The sequence below is a fragment of the Lepidochelys kempii genome, chromosome 16 (genome assembly GCF_965140265.1).
Source record: "Lepidochelys kempii isolate rLepKem1 chromosome 16, rLepKem1.hap2, whole genome shotgun sequence".
NCBI lineage: Eukaryota > Metazoa > Chordata > Testudines > Cheloniidae > Lepidochelys > Lepidochelys kempii.
The window spans coordinates 3,877,271-3,889,659 of NC_133271.1; the positions used below are offsets into that span (position 1 = coordinate 3,877,271).

The 12,389-nt window shown below is 42.6% G+C and overlaps 1 protein-coding gene across 14 annotated transcripts in view; it reads left to right on the forward strand.

The window, feature by feature from the left end:
• FKBP15 (FKBP prolyl isomerase family member 15) overlaps positions 1–12,389 on the forward strand; it is a 126,562-nt gene that overhangs the window by 49,835 nt on the left and 64,338 nt on the right. For 9 of the 14 annotated variants that reach the window (XM_073313897.1, XM_073313900.1, XM_073313896.1 and 6 more), the window contains 4 exons: positions 5,360–5,472; positions 8,107–8,197; positions 8,849–8,918; positions 10,867–10,941. In XM_073313897.1, coding sequence (XP_073169998.1) covers positions 8,127–8,197; positions 8,849–8,918; positions 10,867–10,941 — 216 coding nt within the window. In that variant the 5' untranslated portion in view covers positions 5,360–5,472; positions 8,107–8,126. The remainder of the gene's footprint in view (positions 1–5,359; positions 5,473–8,106; positions 8,198–8,848; positions 8,919–10,866; positions 10,942–12,389) is intronic. The other 5 variants (XM_073313898.1, XM_073313890.1, XM_073313901.1 and 2 more) reach the window with 2 other exon arrangements.

Here is a 12,389-nt window from a genome sequence, read left to right on the forward strand (position 1 = left end):
CTTATGCTCAAATAAATTTGTTAGTTTCTAAGGTGCCACAAGTACTCCTTTTCCTTTTGTAAATACAGACTAACATGGCTGCTGCTCTGAAACCTGTCATTAAAAATACATTAAATCCTGAAGTTTCCTTGCTTTGATAGGTTTTTTTTGTTTGTTTGTTTTTTCCCAAGGAGCAGGAAACAGACTTAAAGCATGTAGGGCTTTTATTCATACAATTGAGATGTCGGATGTTAAACTTTAAATGAAATGTGCTGGAGGGGGGAAGCATTTCAAGCCTAGACCACAGCAGCCTTGTCGAAGAGAAGTAGTAGTGAAACTGACTGGAGTAGTTCAATTGTGAAACTTCAAAGTAAACCTCTAGTATGAAAGGTGAAAAGTAAATTAGATCCACACTCTTGCACCCTTAGTTCCCGAAGGTGGTGGTAATGCAGTCAAGAAAAAACAAGATTTTTAAAGAGGTATTTCTTGCATACCAGTTTTGTTTGGAAATAGGTTTACATTAACATCTGAAAATGAGTTTGTCTTCAAAGACTGAAAGCAGCTATGTGTTAAATTCTTGCTATAGTAATAAGTATGCTCTTACAATTTTTTAGGGATGAACAATAATAATAATAGGGATTGATCACATTACATCATACTAATATTTACTTAACCATAACAATAAAATCATATCCATTCAATAGTAAGCACTCTTTAACCATTAGCCAGTGAACTCATAGAATCATAGGATGCAGAGTCCTGCACTTAAGAAGGAAGAATCCCATGCACCGCTACAGGCTGGGCAACGATGGACTAAGCAGCAGTTCTGCAGAAAAGGATCTGGAGAGTACAGTGGACGAGAAGCTGGATATGAGTCAGCAGTGTGCCCTTGTTGCCAAGAAGGCCAACGGCATATTGGGCTGTATTAGTAGGAGCATTGCCAACAGATCAAGGGAAGTGATTATTCCCCTCTATCCGGCACTGGTGAGGCCACACCTGGAGTATAGCATCCAGTTTTGGTCCCTGCCACTACAGAAGGGATGTGGACAAATTGGAGAGAGTCCAGCAGAAGGCAACGACAATGATTAAGGGGCTGGGGCACATGACCTATGAGGAGAGGCTGAGGGAACTGGGGTTATTTAGTCTGCAGAACACGTAAGTGAGGAGGATTTGATAGCAGCCTTCAACTATGTGAAGTGGGGGTTCCAAAAAGGATGGAGCTAGGCTGTTCTCAGTGATGTCCGAACAAGAAGTAATGGTTTCAAGTTGCAGTGGGGGAGGTCTAGGTTGGATATGAGGAAAAACTATTTCACTAGGAGTGTGGTGAAGCACTGGAATGGGCTCCCTAGGGAGGTGATGGAATCTCCATCCTTAGAGGTTTTTAAGGCCTGGCTTGACAAAGCCCTGGCTGGGATGATTTAATAGGTGTTGGCCCTGCTTTGAGCAGGGGATTGGACTAGATGACCTCCTGAGGTCTCTTCCAACCCTAATATTCTACGATTCTGTGATTCATTCTGATTCTCTTTATCTAGTAGCATTGTATATCAATGATGAGGTAGAATGTAAAGAAATAAGAAGCGATGGAATGGATAAGACAGAGTCCGTCTGGGCAAAAATCACATTGGGGAAGAAAACTACTAGAGCCTCCCCTGTGATAGTGCTTGGGGTGTGCTATAGACCACCTGGATCTAATTTGGATATGGATAGCCCTCTTTAATGGTTTTTAATTAAGTAAATACTAATGGAAACTGTTTCAGCGTAACAGCCATGTTAGTCTGTATTCGCAAAAAGAAAAGAAGTACTTGTGGCACCTTAGAGACTAACCAATTTATTTGAGCATAAGCTTTTGTGAGCTACAGCTCACTTCATCGGATGCAAATGGAAACTGTGTGATCATGGGAGACTGTAACTTCCCAGGTATAGACTGGAGGATGAGTGCTAGTAATAATAATAGGGCTCAGATTTTCCTAGATGTGATAGCTGATGGATTCCTTCATCAAGTAGTTGCTGAACCGACTAGAGGGGATGCCATTTTAGATTTGGTTTTGGTGAGTAGTGAGGACTTCATAGAAGAAATGGTTGTAGGGGACAATCTTGGTTCAAGTGATCATGAGCTAATTCAGTTCAAACTGAACGGAAGGACAAACAAAAATAAATCTGACTAGGGTTTTTGATTTCAAAAGGGCTGACTTTCAAAAATTAAGGAAATTAGTTAGGGAAGTGGATTGGACTGAAGAACTTATAGATCTAAAGGCAGAGGAGGCCTGGGATTACTTTAAGTCAAAGCTGCAGAAGCTATGGGAAGCCTGCATCCCAAGAAAGGGGAAAAAATTCATAAGTAGGAGTTGTAGACCAAGCTGGATGAGCAAGCATCTCAGAGAGGTGATTAAGAAAAAGGAGAAAGCATACAGGCAGTGGAAGATGGGAGGGATCAGCAAGGAAAGCTGCCTTCTCGAGGTCAGAACATGTAGGAATAAAGTGAGACAGGGTAAAAGTCAAGTAGAGTTGGACCTTGCAAAGGAAATTAAAACCAATAGTAAAAGGTTCTATAGCCATATAAATAAGAAGAAAACAAAGAAAGAAGAAGTGGGACCGCTAAACACTGAGGATGGAGTGGAGGTTAAGAATAATCTAGGCATGGCACAATATCTAAACAAATACTTTGCCTCGGTCTTTAATAAGGCCAATGAGGATCTTAGGAATAATGATAGCATGACAAATGGAAATGAGGATATGGAGGTAGATATTACCATATCTGAGGTAGAAGCAAAACTTGAACAGCTTAATGGGACTAAATCGGGGGGCCCAGATAACCTTCATCCAAGAATATTAAAGGAATTGGCACATGAATCTGTAAACTCAGGGGTTGTACCATATGATTGGAGAATTGCTAACACCGTTCCTATTTTTTAAGAAAGGGGAAAAAAGTGATCCAGGTAGCTACAGGCCTGTTAGTTTGACATCTGTAGTATGCTAGGTCTTGGAAAAAAATTTGAAGGAGAAAGTAATTAAGGACATTTTGAGGTCAATGGTAAGTGGGACAAAATACAACATGGTTTTACAAAAGGTAGATCGTGCCAAACCAACCTGATCTCCTTCTTTGAGAAAGTAACAGATTATTTAGACAAAGGAAATGCAGTGGATCTAATTTACCTAGATTTCAGTAAGGCATTTGATACTGTGCCACATGAGGAATTATTAGTTAAATTGGAAAAGATGGGGATCAATATGAAAATTGAAAGGTGGATAAGGAATTGGTTAACAGGGAGACTACAGCAGGTCATACTGAAAGGTGAACTGTCAGGCTGGAGGGAGGTTACCAGTGGAGTTCCTCAGGGATCGGTTTTGGGACCAATCTTATTTAATCTTTTTATTACTGACCTTGACACAAAAAGTGGGAGTGTGCTAATAAAAAGAAAAGGAGTACTTGTGGCACCGTGGGGTGGGAGGAGGTATTGTTTCATATTCTCTGTGTGTATATAAAGTCTGCTGCAGTTTCCACGGTATGCATCCGATGAAGTGAGCTGTAGCTCACGAAAGCTCATGCTCAAATAAATTGGTTAGTCTCTAAGGTGCCACAAGTACTCCTTTTCTTTTTGCGAATACAGACTAACATGGCTGTTACTCTGAAACCTGTGCTAATAAAGTTTGCAGATGATACGAAGCTGGGAGGTATTGCCAATTTAGAGACTGGGATATCGTATAGGAAGATCTGGATGACCTTGTAAACTAGAGTAATAGTAATAGGATGAAATTTAATAGTGAGAAGTGTAAGGTCATGCATTTAGGGATTAATAACAAGAATTTCAGTTATAAGCTGGGGACGCATCACTTGTAAGTAACAAAGGAGGAGAAGGCCCTCGGAGTATTGGTTGATCACAGGATGACTATGAGCCGCCAATGTGATATGGCCATGAAAAAAGCTAATTCAGTCTTGGGATGTATCAGGTGGTGTATTTCCAGTAGAGATAAGGGGTTTTAGTACCGTTATACAAGGCACTGGTGAGACCTCACCTGGAATATTGTGTGCAGTTCTGGTCTCCCATGTTTAAGAAGGATGAATTCAAACTGGAACAGGTACAGAGAAGGGCTACTAGGATGACCCGAGGAATGGAAAACCTGCCTTATGAAAGGAGACTCAAGGAGCTTGGCTTGTTTAGCCTAACCAAAAGAAGGTTGAGGGGAGATATGATTGCTCTCTATAAATATATCAGAGGGATAAATATCAGAGAGGGAGAAGAATTATTTAAGCTCAGCACCAATGTGGTCACAAGAACAAATGGATATAAACTGGCCATCAGGAAGTTTCGACTTGAAATTAGACGAAGGTTTCTAACCATCAGAGAAGTGAAGTTTTGGAATAGCTTTCCAAGGGAAGAAGTGGGGGCAAAAGACATATCTGGCTTCAAGACAAAGCTTGATAAGTTTATGGAGGAGATGGTATGATGGGATAACATGATTTTGGCAATTAATTGATCTTTAAATATTAATGGTAAATAGGCCCAATGGCCTGTGATGGGATGTTAGATGGGGTGGGATCTGAGTTACTACAGAGAATTCTTTCCTGGGTATCTGGCTGGTGAATCTTGCCTATATGCTCAGGGTTCTGCTGATTACCATATTTGGGGTCCGGAAGGAATTTTCCTCCAGGGCAAATTGGCAGAGGCCCTGGAGGTTTTTTGCCTTCCTCTGTAGCATGGGGCACAGATCACTTGCTGGAGGATTCTCTGCTCCTTGAAGTCTTTAAACCATGATCTGAGGACTTCAGTAGCTCAGACATAGGTGAGAGGTTTATAACAGGAGTGGGTGGGTGAGATTCTGTGGCCTGCATTGTGCAGGAGGTCAGATCATAGTGGTCCCTTCTGACCTTAATATCTATGAATCTAGCTTGCTACTGTTTGGGTTAGAGCACTCAAAGGGAATGCTCTTAATTTCTTCTCTGCTTTTTTAAAAAACTTGTGTTTAAAAAGTGCCTTACATCCTTAACTCCTGTATCTCCATTGTCTATAAATGTGTACAGTTGGGGTCCCTGAGGTATACCAGTGTGCATCCTTGCTAATATGGAGCAATTCAGTTTTGTTGTTCTCTCAATCTTGAGTGTGTATTAGGTTTGGGGAAGCATAACAAAATGGACGTTCTCTCTAATCCCCCACTACAAATAGTTAAAATGATTTTGTGCATCTAAAACTCCAGCTTTTTCCAAATTTAGTGATCAATTAGTCAGTACTAAGCTATTTTATTTCAATCCAACTGCAGGTCTCTAAAACAGCAAGTGACACTTTATATCTTGGTACAATTTAAAGTTAGCAACTTCCCCGTTCTTTAAAAAATAAGGAAAGAACTGTCCTGTAAACAAAATGAATTATTTCTTTTCTCTTAGCAGCACCAGATTGGCCTCTCTCTTTGGATTGGATCAGACAGTATCAGTCCATGGAAATGAATTCTTCCAATATACAGCACCAAAACAGCCTAAAAAAGGCCAACCAGCGGCAAGTAAGTAACTGGTGTGATGAATGTGTGAATTTTAGCAATTTTTATTATTCTGATACATGCCTCAGTTTCCCTCTGGGCTTTGCAGCACTATGCACTGAGTGTGAAGAGAAGGGATGGGACAGAGTGTTAACAAACTGAACAAAGTCTACACGTGTGACCGGAAAATCTAGACTATACAATGGAAACCCCAGTATCCGGAACATTCACACTTCACAACCAACACCTCAGAGGAAGGAGATTCACCATCTTAGGCCTTGTCTATACTACGAAATTAGGTCGAATTTATAGAAGTTGGTTTTGTAGAAAGCGTTTTTATACAGTCGATTGTGTGTGTCCCCACACAAATGCTCTAAGTGCATGTAGTCAGCAGAGTGTGTCCACAGTACCGAGGCAACCGTCGACTTCCGGAACATTGCACTGTGGGTAACTATCCCACAGTTCCCGTAGTCTCCGCCGCCCATTTGAATTCTGAGTAGAAATCCCAGTGCCTGATGGGTCTAAAACATTGTCATGGGAGGTTCTGGCTACATATCGTCAGGCCCCTGTTCCCTCCCTCCCTCAGTGAAAGCAAGGGCAGACAATCATCTTGAGCCTTTTTTCCTGAGTTACCTGTGCAGATGCCATACCACAGCAAGCATGGAGCCCGCTCAGCTAACCATCACTGTATGTCTCCTGGGTGCTGGCAGACGTGGTACTGCATTGCTACACAGCAGCAATTTATTGCCTTTTGGCAGCAGACATTGCAGTATGACTGGTAGCCATCGTCGACGTAGTCCAGGGTGTTCTTTTAACTGACCTCGATAAGGTCAGGGGTGCCTGGGCAAACATGGGAGTGACTCAGCCAGGTTATTTCCCTTTTAAGTTTCGTCTCATGGCGATTCAGTCTTACCGGCAGTGCACTGTCTTTTAATCTACAGCCAGCAGACGACGATGGCCAGCAGTCATACTGCACCGTCTTCTGCTGAGCACCCAGGAGATGGCTAGCGGTCGTACTGCACAGTCTGCTGCCAGCAAGATGTATAAAGATAGATGAAGTGGATCAAAACAAGAAATAGACCAGATTTGTTTTGTATTCATTTTCTCCTCCCTCCCTCCGTGAAATCAATGGCCTGCTAAACCCAGTTTTGAGTTTTATCCTTGAGGGGCCCATTCTGTTTCTCCCAAAGTCACCCCCCTTGTTGATTTTAATTCCCTGTAAGCCAACCCTGTAAGCCATGTTGTCAGTCGCCCCTCCCTCCATCAGAGCAACAGCAAACAATCATTTTGCACCCTTTTCCCTGGATTGCCCGAGCAGGAGCAGATGCCATAGCACAGCAAGCATGGAGCCCGTTCAGCTCACCGCAGCAGTTATGACCATTGTAAACACCTCATGCATTATCGTGCAGTGTGTGCAGAACCAACACCTGAAAAACCAGGCGAGGAGGTGACGGCAGCACGTTGATGAGGACATGAACACACTTTTCTCTAAAACCACGTTCCCCCGCAATTTGGAGATCATGGTGTTAATGGGGCAGGCTCATGCTGTGGAACGCCGATTCTGGGGCCCGGGAAACAAGCACAGAGTGGTGGGACCACATAGTGTTGCAGGTCTGGGATGATTCCTGGGGGCTCCAAAACTTTTGCATGCGTAAGGGTACTTTCATGGAACTTTGTGACTTGCTTTCCCTGGCCCTGAAGCGCAAGAATACCAAGATGAGAGCAGCCCTCACAGTTCACAAGCGAGTGGCAATAGCCCTGTAGAAGCTTGCAATGCCGGACAGCTACCAGTCAGTTGGTAATCAATTTGGAGTGGCAAATCTACTGTGGGGGTTGCTGTGATGCAAGTAGCCAACGCAATCATTGAGCTGCTGCTATCAAAGGTAGTGACTCTGGGAAATGTGCAGTGTGCCCTTGTTGCCAAGAAGGCTAACAGTATAAGTAGGAGCATGATCATTCCCCTCTATTCAACATTGGTGAGGCCTCATCTGGAGTATTGTGTCCAGTTTTGGGCCCCACACTACAAGAAGGATGTAGAAAAATTGGGAAGAGTCCAGCGGAGGATAACAAAAATTATTAGGAGGGTGGAGCATGCGACTTATGAGGACAGGCTGAGGGAACCAAGATTATTTAGTCTGCAAAAGAGAAGAATGAGGGGGGATTTGATAGCCGCTTTCAACTACCTGCGGGGGGGGTTCCAAAGAGGATGGCTCTAGACTGTTCTCAGTGGTAGCAGATGACAGAACAAGGAGTAATGGTCTCAAGTTGCAGTGGGGGAGGTTTAGGTTGGATTTTAGGAAAACCATTTTCACTAGGAGGGTGGTGAAGCACTGGAATGCGTTACCTAGGGAGGTGGTGGAATTTCCTTGCTTTGAGGTCAGGCTTGACAAAGCCCTGGCTGGGATGATTTAGTTGGGGATTGGTCCTGCTTTGAGCAGGGGATTGGACTATATGACCTCTTGAGGTCTCTTCCAGCCTTGATAGTCTATGATCTGGGTCAGTCTACATGCACCTTGCTATTAGTTTGATAATCTGTCTACAGTAGACAAATCAATGCAATCTTAAACTTAACACTATTGTATTTTGAAGCATGCTGGTCAATTCCAATTGTGAAGAAAGTTCCACTGCTGTCCTTTCTCTCTCTGGTTTATTCTTCAGCAGGCCAGCCAACCCAGAAGATGCCTACAACCACGGCGGCTTCAGCAGTCCCATTGGTATTTGTCGCCACAGCAGTTCATGCCTTTCGATAGTAAGTACCATATTGGGCCGAGCTGAGAGTTCCTGCGCTGGCCTTTCATTGCTAGAGACCTGGACTCCAATTTTCAGGTTTTGTCGCAAGAGGAAAATATTTTTGGGCGAGGAAAGGGATTTTTATGTCTGTGTCCCCATTGCACAAATGCCACATGATTTGGTACAATTCTTGGGTCAAAAAAGCCTATGAATGGAACATCTGTGTTCTGCAGGTTAGGAGTACATGGTCCATTGCCAGATGTCTGGGAAGCCCAGGACTTAAGCAGTGAGGGGTGTTGCATGTTTTGATTGAGGGACAGTAATTGCACTGTTTGTGACTAACTTTGTCAGATGCTCTTTATCAATGCTAAATTCACACCTTTGAAAACCAGAGTGGGGAGCCTAGTACTAAAACTATACATTATGTCGGTCTGTGTTCTGCTGTGGAAAGATCACTCAAGTTTAAAAAACACCAAGATTTAAGTTCCCTATGACTTGTTTTGGGGCAAGCGAAAAAGATTGAGCTCTACTGAGTTAAGGAGACGTCAGTCTGACATAGAATCCTATAGGAAGTGGTCCTTGGATACCAAGGTGAAAAGCTCCTCATAAACACCAAAGAAATGTGAAGAGGGAATGGATTTGCAGCTGATTATGTTACTTTGCCTTTTAGCACAAATGGGCAGTATGTGAAGCAAGGCAAGTATGGAGCAGCTGTGGTGGGGAACCATGCTACCAAAGAAGTGAGTGAAGCTGCATTTCTCTTTAACATACTCCTATCCTAAAAGCGCATCTTGTGCAAAACTGAATTGCTTCTCATTTTTCATGTTCTCATTTTTAGCACCATTCCTGTTTGGTAATTTCCAGCCCTGTTAGGTTTCTTGTAGCTCAGGTGCTCAGCCACCAGCTACTTTTGCAGCTGCAACTGTTCTCTGAGCAGTCAGCAAGGCTACTGTAAATAGATTTTCCCACCTGAGATGGAAACGCATTAAACAAGGCGGAATGTCTATCCGTTGCAGTCTTTTTACGCAAAAGCTATTTTGGTATTCGTTCGGATGCTTTCAAACTGTGAACCTGATCTCAGATCCATTAGCAAATACATATGCATATCCCTTATAATTGAGTTCATGTAAACAAATTGATATGAATTATGCTCTTTGACCTTTTTATACAAAAAAAATCAGCTATACGAGTGGAGCTGCATTCAAGAACTATCTGCCACTCTGAGTGTAGAACAAAGGAGTATTTAGCAAGCTATATTAAAAGAAATAACCTAAATCCAATCTGCCCTTGGTCTGGTGCTGCCTCTTACCCTGCACCCTGCTAGTTCCAGCTTCCCTTCTTCTGTTGTCTCCCTAAATGGGTGGGTTGGTCCATTGAATGGTTCTTACAGTAAACTGACTTTTAAGACCTTTGGGTTGTTTGTTTGTTTGTTTTGTTTCTTTTTAAACTTCCTCCCCCAAAAAATTCTCGGCTGAACAGGGAAGTGGAGGGCTGGCCAGGCATGAAAGGGAGGTGTTTATACTACCTTTTAAGGCTCTCTCAAATCGTGCCTTCATAAAGGAATTTGTGTGCACAAGTATGCAACTGCATGCTTTGCCTGCAATATTAACACGCTTGTTAACCTTTGTTTGACTATTGTTCAGTAAACCAGTGATGTGTATACTTAATATTGCTAGAGAGCCACTAGCCTTTGCTACCTGATCCATCAGAGAATTGAGGAGATCTTTTCATTTTTCAATGAACAAAAAAAGCCTGGGAAATTGTCAGACTGTTGATGCAAAACTATGGCTGCGTGGTTAATTCTCAAAAGTCAAGAAATCTAAAAGTTATAGTTGAACACCCATCCTTTACCATATCCCTTGCATATAGGTAGTCTTATGTGCTGAAGGGTTCATATGTTCTAAGGTCAGATGGAATTATTGTGGTCATCTAGTCCAGGTATAGACAATGGGCAGACCACGGGCCAAATCTGGACCACCACGCTCTTTTGAAAGGACCCAAAAATCTTATTTTTTTGTTTTTTCTCTGGAGTCTGGACCTTGACTGTACCTTGACCAAGAAATTTGGCCCTTGACAAAAAATAATTGATTACCCCGATCTAGTCTGACTTCTGAAGGTGAAATCACTTGCCTATGGTCACCCAGCAGGTCAGTGATAGGGTTGGGAATAGAACCCAGGTCTCCTGAATTCCAGTCCAGTGCTCTATCTATTAGGCTGCACAACATCTAGAGGAGACTGTGACCTAAACACAGCTCCTCTAGACAGCTCAGCCACCCTTACAGCTGTGCTGTTAGGCAGCACAGTAGGAGGAAGCAGGATACAGAACAAGAATCAAAGCTGATTTGGTATAGTCAAAGCAAGGTGCGTCAGCAAATGAATATTTAAGAGCTGTGAGGTGAGTCTCCAGGCCCAGTAAGTGTGTATGGAAAAGTGTTGAAATTATATGCACATTCTGCACGTGCTGTAATACAGAAGTGCATAGATTCATGCTGAGTACAGTACAACCTGCTATTTACATTTCAGCAGTTAAACTTCATTGCTTTGAATGCACCTACTGCTGGTGCATTTGGCAATCACAGTAGCATTAGGGCCGTAGTTTATCTCATAGTGCACACCAGAATTTCACAGACGGAAGGTTTAATTTTGTTTTTGTTTTTCCCCTCCTCCCTCCCTCCTTGTGGAATCCAGTATAAGATCCTCCTTTATATCAATCAACAGCAGCAGGTCACGGTTGCCAGGATCCATCCAGGGTTTGTGCTCACGGTAAGACTTCATTCGGAAATATTTTTTTGGTAGTCATATGTGTTTGTCTTCACTTAAGCCTGGTCTACGCTACAAATTTACATTTGTATAACTATGTAGTTCAGGGGTGTGAAAAAAACCCAGTGTAGGCAGTGCTATGTCAACAGGCAGGCTTCTCCTATCAACCTAGCTACCGCCTCTTGCGGAGGTGGATTAACTGTGCCGCTGCAATGTTTTAAGTGTACACCTGCCCTTAAGCTTCTGGTACACTGTACTCTGTACAGCAGATAGGAGTTATCGCCTTCCCTCTCCTGAAATGTTGTCCTAGGTCTCTCTTGGCTATAGATTGTAAAGTCTTTGAGACAAGGCATGTGACTGAGGCCTGGTCTACACTAAAGGGAAAAGTCAATCTAAGTTCACAATTTGAGTTATGTGACTAGTGTAACTCAAATCGATGTAGCTTAGATCTACTTACCGCGGGGTCCACACTACGCAACATCAACAGGAGACACTCTTCCATCGACTCCCCTTACTCTTCTCGATCAGATAGAGTACAGGAGTCAACAGGAGAGTGATTGTAGACAAGCCCTCATTCATATTTTGTAAAGTGCACCATGAATTCAAAATGTTGTATAACTATTCTTTCTCCTCCTATCATAAATTGCACAAGGAATTCTTTCAACAGTAGATCTCCCAGCAGTATACAGTGGAGATAAGCCTCATTTTACAGAACAAATTACATTGTTTTGCTTTTCTTGTACACTTGCAATGGGATCAAAGAAACCCAAATTCACATATGTCCTAGACTTTACTTAAATGATTATGGGAATGGAAACAAATGCCCTCTTTGATGAAGAGAAGGCAAGAAAATGTCTAAGCTCTGTGTGAAATCTGACCACATGTTTCTCTTTCAGTAAGAATTTGCTAGGTTTTTGCAAGCCTTTCTGAAAGTTTCCATTTAACTTTTTCTCCAATTTCAGAGAGAACCAGAGTCCTGAATAGGTTAAAAATAGCTATGAGTAACAAGCAGCAGGAAAGATGTCAAGCCACCTCCATCCCCTTATTTGATTTCAGAATAATTCCTCTTTCCCTTTAGCTCCATAATCCATTTTCAGCAAGTTTGTGTTTTAAAGCAATTTCAATCCATGGGTAGAATCAGGTGTTTATAAACAAACATGGAGCCAGATCAGTGATCTTACTAAAATGTTTTGCCAGTGCTGACGGCATGGGATCTCAATAAAAAATTCTAAACTGTCCTGTTTTAATATTGACTTAACAACTATCGCCAAAACTTTCAAACCTGGTATCACAGATCCACAGGCTCTGGTCTATCCCCAGCCTGTAACAAGTCTCTTGGGAGTGACCCCTTTAATGTACCGGGCCCCAAGGACCCAGGCAGTTCCTCCAAGACTGGGCCTCCAGCAGCAGAGATCCTTGTCTCTCTTTTCATAGCTCCCTGCAGCCAAGTC